The 19,962-nt window shown below is 43.3% G+C and overlaps 1 protein-coding gene across 1 annotated transcript in view; it reads left to right on the top strand.

Moving 5' to 3' along the window:
* Positions 1 to 19,962, top strand: part of CFAP74 (cilia and flagella associated protein 74) — a 110,165-nt gene that overhangs the window by 71,437 nt on the left and 18,766 nt on the right. The window contains exons 19-25 of the mRNA XM_090024482.1: positions 73 to 185; positions 1,156 to 1,278; positions 2,589 to 2,710; positions 9,410 to 9,538; positions 16,619 to 16,706; positions 17,577 to 17,750; positions 19,615 to 19,748. Of these exons, the coding sequence (XP_089880608.1) occupies positions 73 to 185; positions 1,156 to 1,278; positions 2,589 to 2,710; positions 9,410 to 9,538; positions 16,619 to 16,706; positions 17,577 to 17,750; positions 19,615 to 19,748 (883 nt within the window). The remainder of the gene's footprint in view (positions 1 to 72; positions 186 to 1,155; positions 1,279 to 2,588; positions 2,711 to 9,409; positions 9,539 to 16,618; positions 16,707 to 17,576; positions 17,751 to 19,614; positions 19,749 to 19,962) is intronic.

The raw sequence follows: 19,962 nt of genomic DNA, 5'->3' as shown, positions 1-19,962 counted from the left end.
CCAATAGACTCAGGCTGTGATATATTTCTCAGTCAGTATATACCTGTAGTACTCTCTCTTTTTTTCTCTTAGAACAATTCAGTCAAGATGCACTGATCCCAAAGGCAGATCTGGAAGCAAAAAATATACAAAGCCCACTGGAACCTCTACCTGAAGAATCACCACTTGAAATTATATTGGGCAAGGTAATGAATTTGTTGAGATGCCCAAGCATTCAGCTAGTCTTAATTTTACTGAGCAAGACCAATTTCTGAATATGGCCAAATTTTACACTCCTTACTTAAGCAAAACTTCTCTTAGCTTCAGTGGAAGGAGTTGGTTTATGACTGACAAACCGTGACAGGCCCATCAACTTTCATCATAGAATATCACAGTCAATACTTAAAATAAACCATATTATTATGGAAGGGAAGGGGTGTTCTGTCAGGAAGGATTCTACACACAGTTTTATTCTTTCAGTCTTGAAATCAGCTGCTTTCTGTTTTCTCTATCTTTTAAAATACATAATTAAACCAAAGTGTGTTGTGACGAGACGTGGGGATTTTGTTCCATCCCCTTTCACAGATTCACTACTATTTTCATGCAATTTGAAAAAATTCTTACCAACTAATATTTGTGCCTTCCCCAAAGCTAGGGCCTTTTTCAGTCTAGAAGGTTGGAAAAGGGGGTTAAAGTGAAATTTGTTCAGACAGGAAATAAAGGGAATCAACAACTAGTGGCAATACAGCTATTGAGAACAGGTTGTGCTTGGTGATGTGGAGGGATGGACAAGGTTTCAGATTTGAGTGAGTATGACAGGAGATGTCCAATATTCTTCTCAGCTGCTGGAAAAATGGGAACATAGAATAAAGAAGAAAAACTCAAGCAGCCACGTACATTGTGGCTAAGAATTATGCAAGATTTTGAACTGCCTCTGGAAAATAAAGCACGTGGCATCTCAGATGAAGCCTTCAGCTTCCTGTAGGAAGGAACTATTGCTAATGCTTTTCTCTTGGGTCAGCGTAGTGCATTCATTTTGACAAAGGAAATATCTATGTCATTGAAAATACATTTACAAAAGCATTCTGCTGATCCAATGCTACAGGATTTTATTGCTAGGTACAGTAAAATAACCAGATTTTAATGAAAGGATTTTTGTTTTATTTTCTTCCTTAGGTTACAGAAGGTGAAATTGGACCCTTTAGCTCAGTCAAACTTCAAGTTATTTTTCTTCCAGCCATTCCTGGGGAAGTTCAGGCAGAATTTGTATTTACATTTGACAACCAAAACTCCAACCCAGTGAGTATTTCTTGTGCTGATTCTACACACTTGGAATCTTTCTCCATGTAATAAGAACGACATAGGATTGGGAGGTGGGGATAAAACCATGGGAAAAGTTACAAAAAATAAGTGTATGGTAGTTATTCTAAGAAAGAAGAGCAAGCCTAGGGATGTACTGTGAAATTGAAGATAACAGATTTGAGAAGGCTACATGGTCCCTCTATTTATGGAGTATTACTGTTGCTCTTATGCTTACTGGTGATTCTCAACTTTCTTTACAGACAAATCACCTCCTCTGATATCTCAGTTCTACTCTAGCATTGGAACAGATTAGTGACAACTGGGGCTAATGAAAAATCTAGTTGCCACTATAGCATATTATAATTTAGCATTTTTGTTTTGGCCCAAACTGTGCTTGGAGGCTGCTTTAAGAAGCTTACCAGAAAATCTGCATTTTGCAGGAAGCTCAAAAGTCCCCCAAAGTACCCTGAAGTTTGCAAAGGGATTGCTCAACAAAACGAGCTATAGCAGGATAGTCCAGGTCTTCATAACATTATGGGTAGACTTCTTCCAACCCTGAGAGCTCTGTTGGGGTCTGGGTTGAATCATCTGGCAGGGGTCACTGTGATAACACCTGTACTCTGTGCCTTTACTGTAACTGTCCATTGGATAAACAAAACTGAAGTCTCTAGAGCTGTTTTATTGTAGTGCTAAATTCAGTTTAAGACATGGAGGGCACCTATACTTCAGCCCCAAGACTTCTCCAGTGTGCTGGAATTCCAGTGCATTGGAGCAGACATGATTAATCAAGTCTGCGTCTTGTGTATCAGTGTCTCCGCACTTAAAAATATTGGTGGGGGCACTTGAACTAAAGCTCACTGAATGCCATTTTTAAGCGCAGGGGCACTGATGCAGAAGATGTGGCGGTGCTTTAATTAGAGTGGCTCTTGGAGCTGCTCTAATTAAAGCGCCACTCCCCCACCTCCAGAGCATGTGTGAAAATGCCTGGTGATTTTACACTTTCTAAAATACTGTTGAACTACCAGGGACAGCATAACATTCCTCTACAGCTTCTGGTACAGAATCCCTGATAGCAGACAGGCAAAAACCAGTATAGCTGATGTTCATTAGAATAGCAAGCAACCTGAAAAATTATAATATATAAAGGTTTTGCCTCCTTTATTCTAATAAAATAGTTAAAATATTAAATAATAGGATATAGTGCTGTACTGTAGGTTGTCAGTATAAACTCTACTCTTCATAATGATCTATTAGGATTTTGAGTGACAGTACGAAGTAACTTTGTTGATTTTTTTTTTTATATGCAGCTGTTCTTTACTGCCATTGGTGTTTCTGTTGATGTGCCAGTTTGGGTAACAAATCCAAATGTTGATCTAAAGATTTGTATGTATGACAGACTATATCAGGACTGTATCATCATTCAAAGCAGGTGAGTTACTCAGTAATACATTTGTGATTGGTTTGGGGTTTTTTAATCTAACAAAATAATGGTATCATAAGTCACTTGAGTGAGAAGTAAAAATGTCAAACATCATTTTCTCAAGCCTGGTGGAGCTCCCAGAGATAGCCACATCCCCTTTCCTCTCCTCAGGGCCAAGACAAACTCTTTTCCCCTGAGGGGCTGCACTGGGGCCAGCCTGCCCACTGCCTCCCTTCATGTGGCCAAATGGTGCCACTGTGCCTGCCCAGGCACCAGGATGGGAACACCAGCTGGATCCAGCTTATGGATGAGCTGGGCACTTCCAGTCCAGCCCACCAGGCAAAAAGGTTGAGCACCACTGCTGTAGTATAAGCACTGTTCAGATCTAGACAAAGCAATAATATTTTTAACTGATTTCTGGTTGGCTTTAGCTCAATATGGAGGGAACTGATGGCAGATGGCAGAGAAGAAAACAAACTTTGCAATCAAATAGAGTTAACTGTTTGACACAGATTTACAGAAAGAATCCCCAGTATTGAACAGAATCCATAAACTGTGTACAGACAGATTCTCCAAATTCTTACCATCATATTTAGAGATATTAAATAATAGGCTTTTGGCAGCCGTTACACTTAAAGTATGATTAAGTTAATCATGTCTTAAGCAGTAATCCCACTACTTGTTCATACAATTAATGGTGTCATAAAAACATAAAAAATATAAAAATATACACAAACATATTTGCAATAACTTCATGGCTGGTTCCCATTGCAGCTTAAATTGAACATACGACCAGTGCCAATCAGCTGAAAAGTTCACCCAGCCTGGGGTGCATGAGAGCCTTAAAGGGCTCTGGCATGATCCTGTGGCTGGGAACAGCAGTCAGCTGATCAGCACTCTTGGTCAAGGGAGCATATCAAAGCCCTTCAAGCAAAGGACTTCAGTGCACTTCTGTGGCTGGGAAAGCCGATCTGATGACTGGTGCTCCCAGCCTCAGGAGCACTGGGCCCTTGCCTTACTTGCCTTACTACTTGCCAGTGCAGAGGAAGCCCAGGATCATGATTCTGGGCTCCCTCTGCCCTGGAAATAGGGTGCAGTTGGCATCTGATCACTAATTCAAATTATAACACCTCTTGCCATACACATGGCATGGCAGAAAGCACTATTATTGGGATTGGGTATCAGATCCCATCACACCTTTAACTGAACATCTGTCAGCAGCCCCAGTGATCACTTGGTACTCTCATAATCTTGTTAAATAAAACATCGTTAGACTCTAATCAGAACTTCAGAATCTTTTTGCTCCTGCCCTGAATATACAGACTTGCAATTTAATTCATTCTGTAGTATCTTCTGCTGTTTTTTTTTCCCCCACTCTTCTCCTTAGTAACATAACTAGGGGTAGGCAAGAGGGGCACCCACCCTGGGTACCATGTTATGAGGGATGCCACAATTTCCCCCTCTGCCCCCGTGAAGTTCCTGCCCCAGCAGTAGCAGCAGCCCCATTGTTTACCCCTGCTAAGAACTCCAAAACAGTCCCTGGATGCTGCTGCTGTCACCTTTAGAACAACAGCCATGGTTGGCAGTGTATGAGGCAGCAGCAGCAGCAGTAGCAGCAGCTTAGCCAGGGACTGTTTAGGAGTCCTCAGGAGGGGTAAGATTGCTGCACCCTCCCCATCCCTTCCCTTGCCCCCACCCCCTGCTCTCACAATAGTGCCCCCTACTGCTTACTCTCAGTGTTTGCCCAGGGTACCAACTCCGCTTGTTATGCCATTGCTTCTCCCTTCGGTCCTTAATGCACATGCAGCCACAATGCACCAATACACAGCTACCTTAGTTGTCATCTCTACTGACTGAACTATGTCATCATTTTTCAGTTCCAGCACCTTTGAGGCGAGGTACCCTGGTTGGGCAGTGAGGGGAAAACTGCACTGCCCTTGTCTGTACTGTACCCATTCCACACGTGAAAACTTCAGTTGCTAGTGCTGGCAACTCAGCAGATTTCATGAGCTCTAAATTTACATGCTAAGTTTTAGGGAGGTCAGAACGTTTAATGTCTTTCATTTATACACCAGAGCCTTCTTGTGATACGTCTTGGTGGTGTTCTTCCTATGACTTTCACCTGGAGTTAGTCTGAGAGGCATGTCAGCACTGGAAGACAGCTTCAGGCCAGTTTTTCCTTGCTAGGTCTTTTAGGAACCTTGTAGGGTGCAAACAGATGCCATACAAATGTTGGTGTTAGCACAAGGTGCAAGTGAACAGATGTCTTTGCTCCTTGGCATGCTCTAGGTGCCCCAAAATGTTTGTGCAACCAAATATAGTCACAGTTTGTGATGCTTTATAGGGGAGGACATCTGTTCACTTATTGCACGCAATGGGAATTCCCTTGCAGGAATATATTTTTTTCGGCTTGTTTTCCCCATTTGCAGAAGCATGCCTCATGTCAGGGCACAGCACCTGGGGCTATTGTCCCGCAGGATTGGGCCCCAGGAGCAGTAGGGAGGGACCTTACCCTGTAGGACAGTGGCTCCAGCGACATCTGTTTCTGCTGATCAGTCAGATCAGCTTTGTTAGGTCACATCCCAACACAGCTGATGCTGCAACAAAAGCAATGTCTGTTTGTATCTTCAGTGCTCTGGTTTTATTAATATTCTAGAGACCCAGGCAATAGTTCTTTTTTTTCTGGAGAATAGCTATATGAGCCACTCTGTTAATTGACTTGCAGGTACTGGTTTTCTTCTGTCTATCTAACACACTTACTGGCAGCTACATGCTGAATGTTCCTATTTTAACAATCCCTTTGGTTTAGGTTCTATTTAAGTGCATGCTAATAGGATTGTTGTTTTTTACTATTTCTGTTAGAAGACATATATTCTAAACCTCTTACCAGAATTAGACACCGCTGAGATTTTTTGCAGTTGGAAAGAAATGAAAGCTGTTATCTCAGAAATTCAGCTTACAAATTTGACAAGCATGAGTTATGTAAGAGATTTTACTTAGTTTAGATAACCCACACCCAGGGACAAGATAAGTGCAGGGGCAGAATAACCTGTCAAATCAAACTGGTTTGCTCTGCCAGTGCAAATACCAAGTTTTAGGTGTTCCTAAAGGAAGGAGCTGTCAAGTTACTTAGTCCAGAACATAACCAAGCCAGTGAGAGCAATCCTACAAATGCTGTGCCTCTTCAAAATCCAACTGAGTTAAACATCCTTAATACATTGGAGACTGTCTTCAGCACCATAAGAAAATTGGGGCCCTAACTTATCCTCTCTATTTGAAATACATTGCCCCAGAAAACGATGGCTGAGCCAGTGGTTTTCAACCTTTTTATATTTGAGGCACCCCTCATTTGTCTTAAGGTACCCCTTGAAAAGTGTTAGGTCGTAGTTTTCACTCTTTTTTCATTATGGAAAAATAATAGGGCAATTTGTCTGTTGCAAAGAGCTTGGAACAAAATCTCAACAAGTCAGGAATGATGGATTCCTATTTGAAATCTCTGGGTTTATTATATGAATCATGTGTGCAACACCTAACAGTGCTGACATTGTGCTCACAGCACCCTTGAAAAAATTGTAAGGCACCCCAGGGTGCTGCAGTACTTGTTTGAAATCACTAGCCTAACAGAACATTTTCTTAGCTTCCTGTGTGCCACCTGCAGGTGCATATTGATAAAAGATTAGCAACATGATGGGCAATATCACTTTTTCATCAACATAACCTTTAGCCCTACAGAATTCCTTCTTTGGGAGGGATGAACGATAGGTTACAAATAGGGCTGTCAATTAATCGCAGTTAACGCGCACGATTAACACATTAATTGGTGTTCACATTATTTTTTTTAACGCATTAATCACACATGTGATTTTGGAGCCCATGCCCGGGCTCTGCTCCAGTGCCAACACTGTTGCCTCTGAGCCACCCAGCAGGGCAGCAGTAGCAGTGCAGAGAAATGCAGGGCAGCCCAGGCGCAGGCTCCAGGCTGCTGCAGTGCGGGGGAAGGGGTGTGCACAGACATAGACACAGATGAGCAGCCATAAGCCTGCACATGGCCAGGAACACACCCCAGTGGCATGTAGAGCACTGTAGGGGAGAGGAGCATGGGGGACAGAAAAGGTGGGGGGTGCAGATCAAGGTGCCCACAGTGAGGGAGGGACTGAGGCAGGAGCTGGGGTGAATGGGGCAAGTCATGGGGTATGTGCCCCCCAGATTTGTGTGCAGGGCAGAGGTGGGCTGTGGCTGGGAACTCTCTGTGCCATGCTGCATTTGCCCCAGAAGCCACACGCTGGCCGTGCCACGCGCCCACTGCCTGCCCGGCTGCAGGAGGCACAGCATGGCGGGGCACTGAGCCCACAGCACACAGCCCACCTCCACCCCATGCACAAATCTGGGGGGCACATGCCCCCATGCCTCCCCTGGGGGTGTACGCAGTGGTGGGAGCTGCGCTCCCCCCATACCTGGACCATGGCTCTGTCCCACAACTTGCCTAAGCCCCAGGGCCACATTCACCAAGCCCCTACCCCTGCCTCACTCCCTCCCTCACAGTGGGGACCTCAGTCTGCTCCCCGCCATCTCTTACCTCCCCGCATGCTCCTTCCCCTCTGCAGACTTCCCCACTGGGCAGTATGTGTGTGTGTCTTTGTGCGCCTGTGTGTACCTGTTTGTACTCCCAAGCCACAGCACCCCCAGCCCTGCTGCCCCTCACTCCTGACCCACAGTACCCCAAATCCTGCCAGGGCATACAGGAACCCCATCCCCAGGCTCCAAATCATAGTTTCATAGTTGATAGGGTCAGAAGGGACCTGAGCAGATCATCTAGTCCGACCCCCTGCCATGGCAGGAAAGAGTACTGGGGTCAAACGACCCCAGCAAGGTGTTCATCTAGCCTCCTCTTAAAGACCCCCCAGGGTAGGAGCCAGCACCACTTCTCTTGGAAGTTGGTTCCAGATCCTAGCCACCCGGACAGTGAAGTCGCGCCTCCCGATGTCTAGTCTGAATCTACCCTCTGCCACCTTGTGACCGTTATTCCTGGTCACTCCTGGCGGTGCTTGGGGGAACAGGGACTCCCCCCAGTGCCTGCTGGTCCCCTCTGACTAGTTTGTAAACGACCACTAGATCCCCCCTCAGCCTCTCCTCGTAGGGCCTGCCCTGCTGCCCCCTGATTATGCGAGTGGTCCTCCTTTGGAGCCTCTCCATGTTGCTCGCATCCCTTTTGAAGTGCGGCACCAGAACTGGCCTGACCAGTGCCGCATAGAGGGGGAGGATCACCTCCTTGGCCCTGCTTGAGATGCATCTGTGGATGCACGACAAGGTATCGTTGGCCTTCCTGACTGCATCCCTACACTGCCGGCCCATGTTCATTTTGGCATCAGTAATGACTCCAAGATCATTTTCTGCCTCTGCACTGATGAGAAGGGAGTTCCCCAGCCTGTAGGTATGGTGCCGGTTGTTCCTCCCCAGGTGCATCACCTTGCACTTGTCGGTGTTGAATCTCACACACACCCACAGCCCCCCCCACCTTTACAAAATCCCATACACACCCCACACTTACCCCCCAACCATACAAAGTACATGCATAATTTTGCATAATTTCAGTTTTTCTGCTCATCATTTTGAGTTTTTATCTGTGCAATTAAAATTGTGATTAACTGCAACTATTTTTTTAATCGCACAACTAATTGTGATCAATTTTTAAAAATCATTTGACGGCCCTAGTTACAACAGATATTTCAACTCCTGTTTTTTAGTCACAGTTCACCATAGTTCATGGAACACACCCTGTAGATATGATTTTTTTTTATCACTGCAGTTCCTGGTATAAAAAAATTCCTTGCTTTCTAATGCAATTAGAGTATTTTTCCTTTCTATTTATATTTTACTAGGTGCCAGCTACTGAACTCTAAAGCCTCTTTAGATTACTTGAACAAATCAGGCCATCAGAATTCACCAAATAGCTGTTTGTTGTTTTATTTCTGTGCACCATCCACTTTTGGGGTAATTCCTCTTATTTCCCTAGCATAAATTATGGCATTTTGCACTTGCCAACATGTGAAACCATAGCTAGATACCATGGTGATTGCTGCAGTTTCTTTCCTCTGTTAATGACAGAGTTAATGCTTGGTTAATTTTATTTAATCTTGCCCTTTCTGGGATTGCAGTGGCCTAACAAGGTTTAGAGTCAGTCTTACAGTGGGGCTACTCCATCTGAGTGGGTTCCCTGCTGCAGCCCAGACCATTTAGTGGCCAACTACCAACTCAGCTAGATGGCTTGAATTCCTGGAGCAGCTGATTAACAAAGGTCTAATGTGTAATAACTAGTTGGCATTCTGTAACACATCAGCTTTGATCTTCAGTCTGCTCTGCTGATGTATCACTGTTTCAAAGTCACTTTTAAACATCTATCTACAGAATATTTCACTTCCAGTGCAGCTGGGGAAACTCAAAAATAGAACACAAGATTCTGGAAGTACTGCACTTTGAGAGTCAATACAACTCTGCGAGTTTTCTTTAACAGTTCAGGGTCTGACATAGAATTGGACCAAGAATAACTCTAAAAATTGGAATTGGACCCAGAATAACTCTAAAAATACACAACTGAGTCAAAAGGGGAAAAAGGCAAAACATAGTAGATGAATAAAACTGAGAAAAACATATTTAAACTTGGAGTGGATACATTACAGAAGTACTCAGGGCCTTCTGATCTGTTTACAGAGCAAAAACTGCATTGCGCTTGAAGTTTGAAGTATGTAAAGAACTGAGTAAATACATGGAGCTGCTTCCGAAAACAGGTTACATTCAAGCCCAGTCATCCTTCAGCGTGCAACTGAAGTTCCTGCCCAGGTAAATAAGCAATATTAATCTCTTGTCTGTTTAATATAAAATACCTTATTTTAAAGAGCCACACAGTGGAAAGTCAGAGTAGGCCAAAATTTTCCTTGTCTTTGTCATGGGATGGGGTCCTGAAGGATGGCCGTGATCTCCCTAAGGCCCCTTTACCGTGCCAAGTTGGCCCGATGGGCACCGTCTATTCCCGCCTGCCACATCTTTGATGGAATGATTAATAGGGAGGCTGCCTTTAAGTCCTCTTGGACATGGTCTTGATTGATTCTCTGGACCCCATGGGTTTCTGGACCTCCACCTTCAAAATAGGTGTCACAATGGGTGTTTTGGGGCACCCTAGCCTCATGGGCTATGCATGGTTCAAGCTACCCCTTTACCACGCCCCAAGCCTTGCAGGTGGTACCGACGTTGTTTGATCTAGGCCTTGTTGTAATTTGGCCCCCTTGTCCTCCCTGGGCTCTCTGCAGTCCTGTCTTGCTCTGTGCCTCACTGGCACCTGGGCTCTCCGCAGCCCTGCAAAGTGCTGCGTCCTCTCTGGCGCCGGGGTCTGTGCACCCCAAATGCTGTGCCCTCTCTGGCGCCAGGGTCCCCACACTGCCATGGGCCCCCAATGAGGCCTCCTCCTTCCCCTAATAGCCTCACCCAAACCACCGGTCCTGTAAACAAAAATCAATCTGCAAGCCCCAAGGCTATAACATAAATTGAATCCACCTGGCTATAACATCATTCGAGCCACTCTGGGAGTGCTCCATCCCTCAACAGTATCAGAAGCTGCCCCTGCAGACAGGCCTCTCCCCTTTGCTTGCTCTGGGAGACCTTCTTCCCCCTTGGCTGCTGGCAGGGAACTCCCCTCCTAGCCTCTGCCCCGGAGTTTATATATAAGACAGGCCTGCCTCTTCCTGCCAGCTGACCAGGTGCAGGTGCAGACTAACTGCCTCCTTAGCAGGTTGCCATGGCCACCTGCCTGGCTCTTTGGGCTCTCCCCAGGCAGTTCCTGCACTTCTAGGAGCAGGGCACCTTAGTGCCCTGAAACAGTCTTATGTCCACTGACTGCAGGGAGCTGGACTTTACACTTTGATTTCACTGCAGTTGCATGTGTATTCTGAACTTGGCCCATTTCTCTCTCCTCTTCCCTCCTCCTCCTTTATATTTATGAAATGTCAAGAGGAAATTAACTTGGATCACTTTCCTATGTGGTAATGCTTTCCCTGCTGTGACCACAACAGTGTGAAAACCTTAGCATTTGCAATGCTGATGGCCCTTTTTTTACTACAATGGAAGCCAGTCTTGCACAAGAATAAGTGGCACAGCATAGTCACACAGTTGACAAGGTATTAAGCTATCTGTATAGTGTGCTTAGTTCACACAACATTAATTAGGTCAGCCTTGAACAAGTGACCCTGTATTATGACACAGATGAAGAACAGCCACATTTGCTGCTGTGTATCTCCTGTGCCATGCATCTTTTCCTTGAGAGGTTATACAGTACTACATTTATCTCTAGTTTCAGGCTGAATTTTGCAGATTTAAAATGGAAAGGTGCTAGGTTTTTTTTTATTAAAGGTATCAAAAGCTTTATCCCATCATGTTATAATAAGAATACATTCATATAGAATAGTCCAGTTACCTAAACTAGAAGATCCAGTTAGGCTAGTTTTGTGATTTGGTCTTTTCCTGGCTGTGCTCCAACTAAGGCAATAATCATTATTTTTAAATAGAGTTAGATAATAGGGCTGTGTGAAGGTTCAGTCCCTGATTCAATTTGGTGGAGATTTGGCCCGATTTGGTGGCTGAATCTCCGAATCTGAATTGAATCAGAGGACCCTTTAATCTCTCCGAATCGAATCGGAACCCTCCAAATTGATTCGGAGAGATTTGGAAAGATTCAGAGACTCAGACATAGACACAGCTTTAACTGTTTTTTCTACAGGGGCTTGTGAATGCTGTGGTACTGGGGCACATGGAGCATCCCACAGAAGCACAGGGGACCTTCCCAGCGCACTTGGCATCAAACCTGGAAATGGAGTAGAAGCACTTCCAATCTACTTCTGGGTCTGCCGGGGAGCGCACTGGGGAGCTCCCCCATGCCCCCTTGCTCGGTGACTGGGTCTGGTGGGGGGCACCTGGGGTCCCCCTGTGGCCAATCACTGAGCCAGGGGTTGGGGGAGGGCCTGCACGCTCCCCGTCAGACCCCGAAGTGGGCCAGAAGTACTTCCAGTCCACTTCTGGGTTTGCCACCAAGCACGTGGAGGGGCCCTCTCTGCACTCCTGCGGGATGCTCCATGCACCCCAGTATCAGGGTGTTTACGAGCTGTGCCTGCTACCTCAAGGTATGTAGAAAAAACATTTCAAGCTGTGTCTGTGTCTGAATCTCTGATTCTCCGAATCAACATCGAATCTTCAGATTCAGATTTGGGCAAATCGAATAGGGGACAGTGATCCGAATCAACTCATTGAATCACTGTCCCTGATTTGGGTCGAACTGAATAGGGCCCACTTTGCACACCCCTATTAGATAAGTCATTGTCTGTTCCTTTTGGTGTGATTGCATGGTTAGGTTGTGATGCAAGTATAAAGCCAACAGCTTCACTGCAGTTATTTCAGATTTAAGAGAGCATTAATGACTTTGGCCAATTTCCATTGGTGCCATGCACCTGTATTTCCTGTTGATTTTGTATGGCCCTGCCTATTTCCATATGTTCAAATTTTTACACACATATACTCAGGAGCTCTCAAAATCAGATACTCAGTTTCTAAAATGAAGATTCCAGGTTAGTAACCAAAGCTCTTAATAACATGACATCCAAGGAAAATAATGGATGCAGTTCTTCCTACAAACTAGAATCTATCAGATTACAGTGACAGTTTGCCATTATTATGGCCTAAACTCAGATGTTGTGAAACACCATTACTGACTGAGTGGATAAAAGCACTGTTTGAATTAAAAACGTTAATCTTCATTTGAAAAATGAGACGGCTTGAAAAAATTTGATTTGACAAAATGAAGACAGTTCTGATTCATGAAATAAGAACCAGGCTACTTTGTCATACAAATCAGTATTAAAAAAGGGGTTTTTTTTTAGTAGAAGCCTGATGTATAATGCTGAGCTAGTGATACATTTATATAAATGCTTCATTGACTCAGTATTACAAATTCAGCTTCCTGGGAAGAAAGAATGGCCATTAAAAATAAAGCTTGAAAACCATACAGTATGAATGTTAAGCATACAGACAGGATGACTCTAATTAGGGCATGGGAAGCTCTCCATGTTTGCAGTGCATATCCCAGTACTTAGTCAGCTAGCCTATATTGTATCTGTATATCTGCTTGCAATAAAATCACAGCTTCAGCATGTTTGAAACTTGGATCTTTAATCTGCTGCCTGGCAGAATTCTCAAGTATTCCAACTACTTGGTGTCTCTACCTCTGGAACAGATTCTACAGACACTGGCAGTCTAATTGTGACTTGGACACAACTTTACATAAAAAAATAAAATAGATCTGTCTATTATGAAAGTTTTGGAGACAAAGCATACATTTTAGGTCTGTCTATATTAAAATGTAAATGTATCAAAGATACCAAATTCAGTAGAAACTGATCTAATGAGATTTTCTTTTAAAAGTTTAAGGTGTTCTTTACTAGAAATTGTAGGTCTTAGGCAAGAGCTACCCCCTTGGATAGTTTTTGGAATGCAAAAGGAGAATATTGCAGGAATCTGGGGAAGACTTTCTGTTTGCAGAGGTATTTTATTCCTCAACTCCCCAGTAACACAATTTCTACCTCAACATTTCAGATTTGAAAATTCGAGCCAGTATAAGATAAAGGAAAATATTTACTACCCTAATTGAGATCAACATTTTCTACGATGATCATTTCACTTGTTCATTAACTGTTATTTTAAAATATAAAATTACATTTAACTTTCTGAGTGGGATATTTCAGTTTCCTGACAAGGCTTCACAAGGCTTCTGGAACGCTATCTTTGGCAGTGGCTTAGCTTTGTTTTTTAATAGGATCATTTCACTAGTGCTGCTGCTGCTATGTCTGTACCTGTCCAGCAACACTGTTGGTGGAGGTTAGCATTTAGCTTATGGTAAAAGAAATAAGAGCTGCTTGTAATTTGCTTTCCATAAGCAGGCAGGGTGACTCTAAGGTCTTGGAAAGACCTCCATGTCTTCAGTGCATATCCCAGTACTTAATCAGAGAACCTGTATTGTAACTGTAGTCCTGCTTGCAATAAAGACATGGCTTCAGCCATGGTATGTAAGTAGTGATTATTTTAAGGAATGAGGAGAGAGCAAGAAGGCTGGAAATCATTAAAGAATGTAAATATCAAGGGCAATTATGTACTATGGCACACAGAGATAATATAGTGAAACAAAGAGAAATGTTGCTGAATACTGGGAAGATTTTCCTCTATGTAGTGGTCAGGCCCAGAGAGCAATGAAAGTTCATTGGTTTTTTGAGAGTAGATTGGATATAACAGGAGAGCGTGCATTGTTGAGAGCAGTCCTGAACTGGCAAGGATTAAAATGCACGATGGCATAACATTTAGAAGGGAGAAACTGAAACAATGTTGTCTTTAAAATGACACAGAGAAAATATGTAACTTAAACAATGGTCAATAACGACTGAAATATTTCTTTGAAAAACATCTTTTTGCTTCACTGTTCTACAAACAGTGGCAATTGTGGAAAACTTATCTAGAAAGCTGGTAGCAGGAATAGTAGCACTGTGGAAACATAAGAATGGGAAACTATTCACTCTGATGCTGAAGTACTATAAATAGATGTATAGATCTAAAAATGCTAGAGCTTTTGTAATAACTTGGCTTGAAGCTCTGAGCTTATGATAGCAAGAGGCTTCATTAACTAAAACCCACATATTCCCTGTAAATGACAAATCTGGTATGTAATCAGACAGATGCTGTTGGTCTTCAAGCTTGCTCTAGTTCTGCAGCCGGTCTTTATTTATGTCTTTCCCTTGTGTTGTGATCCCATTGATACTGACTCAGAGGAGCTGGTAATTAATTAATGTCAATGTCAAAAGGAACAGATTGCCTAAGTTGGTTTGCTCATGATTGCATGGGGTGCAGGAGGCTTATATACTGATTACAAAGCAGGTTTTAAGTCCTATTTATAGCCTTAAATATTTTACTAGTAAAAATAAGAGTGCAATATTGGTAATATTTTTCTAAAATGCCTGTAAATGCAATCCTGCTGCAAAATTGGCTTCTGTGGTCACACAAGCAGAAAACACTTAAATGTCCAATTCGTCATTTAGTATGAATTTATTGCACATAGCAGACTAGACTGTTTCCATGTCTACCTTTTTAATTCTAATGTAATAATTAAAATAGGTGTTACTAGTCCAGGCTACCTCCTATATTTCTCATTTGTAGGAATAAATTGCTCCCATTCCAACACACTTATACCTACTTCCAGATACTGCAGAGCTTTGAGAATTTGGGTACTGGGAGCTCTAGTCCTTGCATTTGTAAAAAAATGTATCATTATGCTTATTATTCTCATTTTTCCCATATCTATTTCTTGGGTAAATGCATAATTACTTTATGCAGAAAGATCCCTGAAACACTATTTAATTACTAGGCCTGTGCAAAGCAGCTAGTATTCGCTTCGGATTCGGCTGATTTGGGGGTCAGTGATTCCATTCGGTGATTCGAATCATTATCCTGAATTGAGTCAGACAAATCTGATTTGGAGATTTGGCTGCTACCGAATCAGCTGAATCTCTGAATCACACAAGCCCCATCCCCCGCCCACTCTCAGTGTCTGCCCTGCCTGTCCCAGCTCCTGGCTCTTTGAAAACCAAAGCCCACGCTGGCAGAGCCAGGAGCCCTCGACTCTTCCCACTCCCCCAGAACCCCCATAGCTGCCCTGTCTGTCCCAGCTCCCAGCCCTTAAAAAAAAAAAAGAAGCCCTTTACCCCCTAGCACCTGCCCCCAAATACTTCCCTACCGTCACCCCCTGCTAAGACTGCTACCTCCCAGACACCTGCTTCTCCTGCCACAGCCTCTGCTCCCTCCCCATTGCCTGCTCCCCCTCCCAGCCACTGTTGCCGCTCCCCCACTGCCTCATCCTACTACCCCAGCTGCTACTTACCCCTCTGGCTCTGGTGGGGGGGGAGGGGGGGATGTAGGCTGCCCATTGTGGGCTCAGAACTCCCCATCCTGCTGCCCTCCCCACAGGGGCCTCCATGGCCCAGCAGGCGGGACCCAGCACAGGAGGACGGGGAGGCTCAGTGTTGCTGCTGGGAGCTCCATGTCAGTGGTGTCACCCTGGCATGGTGTCCCCTGCCCACCCAGCAGCAGCAGCAGTGGCAGTATGGGGTTGTACCCCCTACTGCTGCTGGGAAGGCAGGGGACACCTCACCATGGCAGCACGGCTGGCACAGGGCTCCCTGCACTGGCACCGAGCCTTTCCACCCCATTTTGCCACAGAAGCCTTGTTTGTGGGGAGGGCTGCAGGCTGGGGAGCCCTGAGCCTGCAGCTGGCAGCCTGCATCCACCCCCACCCCACGCACAAATCTGGGGTTTATGTGCTCCCCATGCCTCCCTCCCTGGGACTGAGTGACCCCATATTTTATCATTGCAGCCCCAAATGGGGTCATGACCCAAAGGTTGGAAACCACTGCTATAGACAGTGCTCACTTGCATAGTGATGGTTACTTGAAAGTACGGTCATTGGGAAGGAAATTTACAACGAACAGCTTCTCTAACAAAACTACATTTCCTGTCTCTTGGCTATAACGTAATTCCCCTAGGTGACTTATGTTTCTCGCTTGTGTTTTTCCTCTACCTTCTTCCCTAGGACCTACATACAAAGATTTTCTTTAGACCTGAATCCAGTAAAGCACTTAAACAAAGACATGAATAGGACCATTTGCGTTCACATACTTGCTTAGACTGGAGCCTCAATAAAAGTACCTTTTAGATCTTAACGAATACATTCATCTTATATTTGATTCAGAGCACAGCCACTGAAGCTTTACTGTTTCATATTATCTCGGTAACAATTTTCTTGGCCTCAAGAAAAACAAATGCATTTTTCTATTTTAGACGCTCTCTTCCAGAAGATGCAGGAGGATATTTTGATAAAGAGACAAGGGTTCTGGAAGTCCCGATGACAATATCAGTTGCTGATAAGGTTAGTGATAATTTGTACTGAAAGTAGTAGAAGATACAAATTTTAACAAGATTTCCACAAGCCAAGCATCCAGAATAGCAGTGTTGAAACAGCAGTCATTTTGTGCTGCTTCAGATGGTGATATCCTTACACCAACTTACTCTGAGCTGTCCTGAAATCAAAGCAGTGGGATAAGTGACAAGGTATGAATCCTGAGTCACAGAGCAATCTTGTTGAATACCAGACAAGAGTACATGTGGACTCAGCTACCACTCCTAAGTAAGGAGTGGCAGACCTATTCTTCAGCAATCCAAAACATAGATCTGTGTTCTAGCAACGACCATGATATATTTTGGGGCCAAATTTATGCCACCATCATAGATACAATACAGCTGACTTCAGTGAAGTTGCTCTTGGAGATACTAAATCTACATTAGCTCCTTTCATGTTCTAATGAGTCTTACTCACTAAAAGGTATTCAAAATGGTACAATAAATTGCTGAACTGGCTGAAGTCCTAACAAGCATCTTTAAAATGTAAGCTCTGGAATTTCAAATCCTATTAAAGGTGCTCAGTTATTCCTTGGGGCTCCCTATATTACAGACTACTCTCAGGTATTACAGTACAAAGTTTTATTCTGACAGTATAAACTGTTGTACAGCAAGCTTATCATATCATGTATCGAAAGAGGAATATTTTACACAGTAAAACACAGTATTAAGCTGAAGTTCAAAATAAACACATTAATTAAAACAAATGCAATTGAGGAATAGAATAGAACATCCTCACTTAACTGTGTTTTATAAGAATCATGTCATTTAAATCATAGACTTTAATTCTTACTTGGTATTTCAGCTGTAATACTTACCAATGTTCTTGCACTTGTTTCAGATTAAACCAGCTACATTTACTGTCCATGCAATTGTTACCACCTCTGATTTAGAAATCAGTCCTGCTGAAGTGAATTTTGGATATTGCACTATCTATGAAACTCTTCAGACATCCATCACTCTAACAAACAAATCCATCCTGCCACAAGAGTTCGGATTTGTGGATCTTCCTGAGGTGTGGTAACTACCCACACTTACTTTTTGTGTTTAAAATTCACTTAATTCTTGTGAGACCTTCATAGAATGAATTGTGACTGATTGTCATGGTTATGCCCCTACCAGCAACCTAAAAACTGTAAGGATCAGATAAGTATTCTAATTTGCATATGTAAATTCAATCTTAGTGTACCACTAAGCACTTGCAAAAGTAATATAAGAACAGTAAGCCCACTCCAAATAATATATTTCCATAAAAGTTTCACTCTTCCTCTCCCCCCACACCTGACACCATCTCCTAGATAAAATAGGTTAGTATCATCAGTTTTTAGAACAGAAAACCACACTCTGGCATCAAAAGGCATCTGCAGGGACTTAGTCCTCAGGGGATGATTCCAAGTAGTGGCTGTAGGCAAATCTTTATTGCCAAATTTAAGACTTCACTTTCAGTTGTAAAAGCCTGTTAAAGTATGGCCCAGGTTAAAATGATTTCAGTGGAACTGGAAGAAAAGCTTTAGAAATGACCTCAGGGATTTTTTTTTTGTTCAGCAAGAAGAGAACCCAAAATAGTTACTGCAGTAGCAGAGTGAGATATCCCTGTTCCTTCACTAAGGTCTTCATGGAACATGGAAGGCAAGAGACAGCACCATTCACATACAAGATCACAAACCACCTCAGCTTTGTCTACATACTTAATTTAAAAAGTGTAGTTCAAGTGATTATTGTGCCTAGGTGACTCCAAATCACTTATGGATGTTCAGTAGTAGATCCAGGCCAGCAAACAGGGTGCAGCAGTAGTGGAAAGCTCACTGCGGACATTTAGCAAGTTCAACGTGTCTGGCAACCAGGACTGGAGCTCTGTGATGAACCAGCAATGAAAGGGAGTGGAAGTTCCCCATCGCACTTGCTTGATCCACCTCAGGATAAGTTCAATTTACAAATTGCAGTGTTTTCTATCTCTCAGTCCTGCAGACAAACAGGACTTAGAGTCCAGTTAGGTTATTTCAGGTTCATGCATCACCGGCAGCATTAAAAATTCTGCAGGACAAACTGGCCTCTGTTATACCTGGGTAACTCAAATTTTCCTTAACTTCCAGATATATCCAGTTATCAAACTGTACAAATTCATTAGGGGTTTCCTGAATGACAAACATCACTGGACCCTACAGTACTGCTTTCTGGAGGTCACAATTTTGTACTGGGGTTTAGTATTAAGGAAAGAGAATTGCATTTTTAAGCTAATGAACAACACTACCACAAGATCAAATTGTTATAAACTCATGGGTAACTTTAGATTAAAAATAAGAAAATTTGTAGCTCACAGAGGAATAAAATTTTGAAATGGTCTTCCAAATAAAATAATGTGGGCAAACAACTTGAATTGCTTTGAGATTAAACCAGATGAGTTTATGAAAGGGCCGGATCTCTGGCTTAATGAGCAGGGTGTGAGACGTGGTCCCCAGGTTGGGATAGAGAGAGTACTTTTTGTATTGTGGAAGGTTTGTGGTAATACAGCACTTTAGGATTTTTGCTGGTCATATGTAGGAAGGAATTTTTTTCCATTCATGAATAATGCTGGCTGGGAGAGAGGTCCTGTTTTTCTGATTTTAGGATGTTTCCCTCCCCCCACACTTTCCACTACAACAGACTTACCAACTGGACCCGGCAGCTCTCCACACTGCCACACTGTGCTCCTTGCTGCCTGCATTCACGGGGCATTTATCAGCCACATTATTGGCCACATCAGCGAAAAAAAGCCGATTGCCAATACAGTACATTTTCCTTATATCGGTGCTGATCTGATATGCGACCTATGTACCAGTGCACCTCAAGTTTTCAATACATTTTAATAAAACTAGCTTTTATTTTTTGCCCTTCGGAAGTTTGTTGAAGTTCAGCCTAATGATGGATTTGGGACTCTCTTGCCCCTTGAAAGTCTGAACTTGGACATATTCTTTAAAGCCAAGAAAGCAAAAGACTACAGCTTTGAGCTAATCTGCAAGACAGAAATTAACAGGTATGTTAATAGAATAGTAGCTAGTGTAGAAATGTTAGTGTGATGCAAGGTTATATTCTGATTAAGTCCCAGCATGCATGGGAGAGGCTATTTGCCTTGGCATTTTGGTTTCTCTCCTCCTGTCCCACCCAGAATCCAATGTGGTCATATTTCCTGAACTGTAAGGTTGCTTCTTATTTTCTTCACCTGAAACATTTTATTGGTGGAATTACTG

This window comes from Crocodylus siamensis, chromosome 12 (genome assembly GCF_052110815.1).
Source record: "Crocodylus siamensis isolate JL-2025a chromosome 12, ASM5211081v1, whole genome shotgun sequence".
In the NCBI taxonomy this organism is placed as follows: Eukaryota; Metazoa; Chordata; order Crocodylia; family Crocodylidae; genus Crocodylus; species Crocodylus siamensis.
The sequence above is the reverse complement of the archived record's forward strand: the minus strand, read 5'-3'. Positions and strand labels throughout refer to the sequence as shown.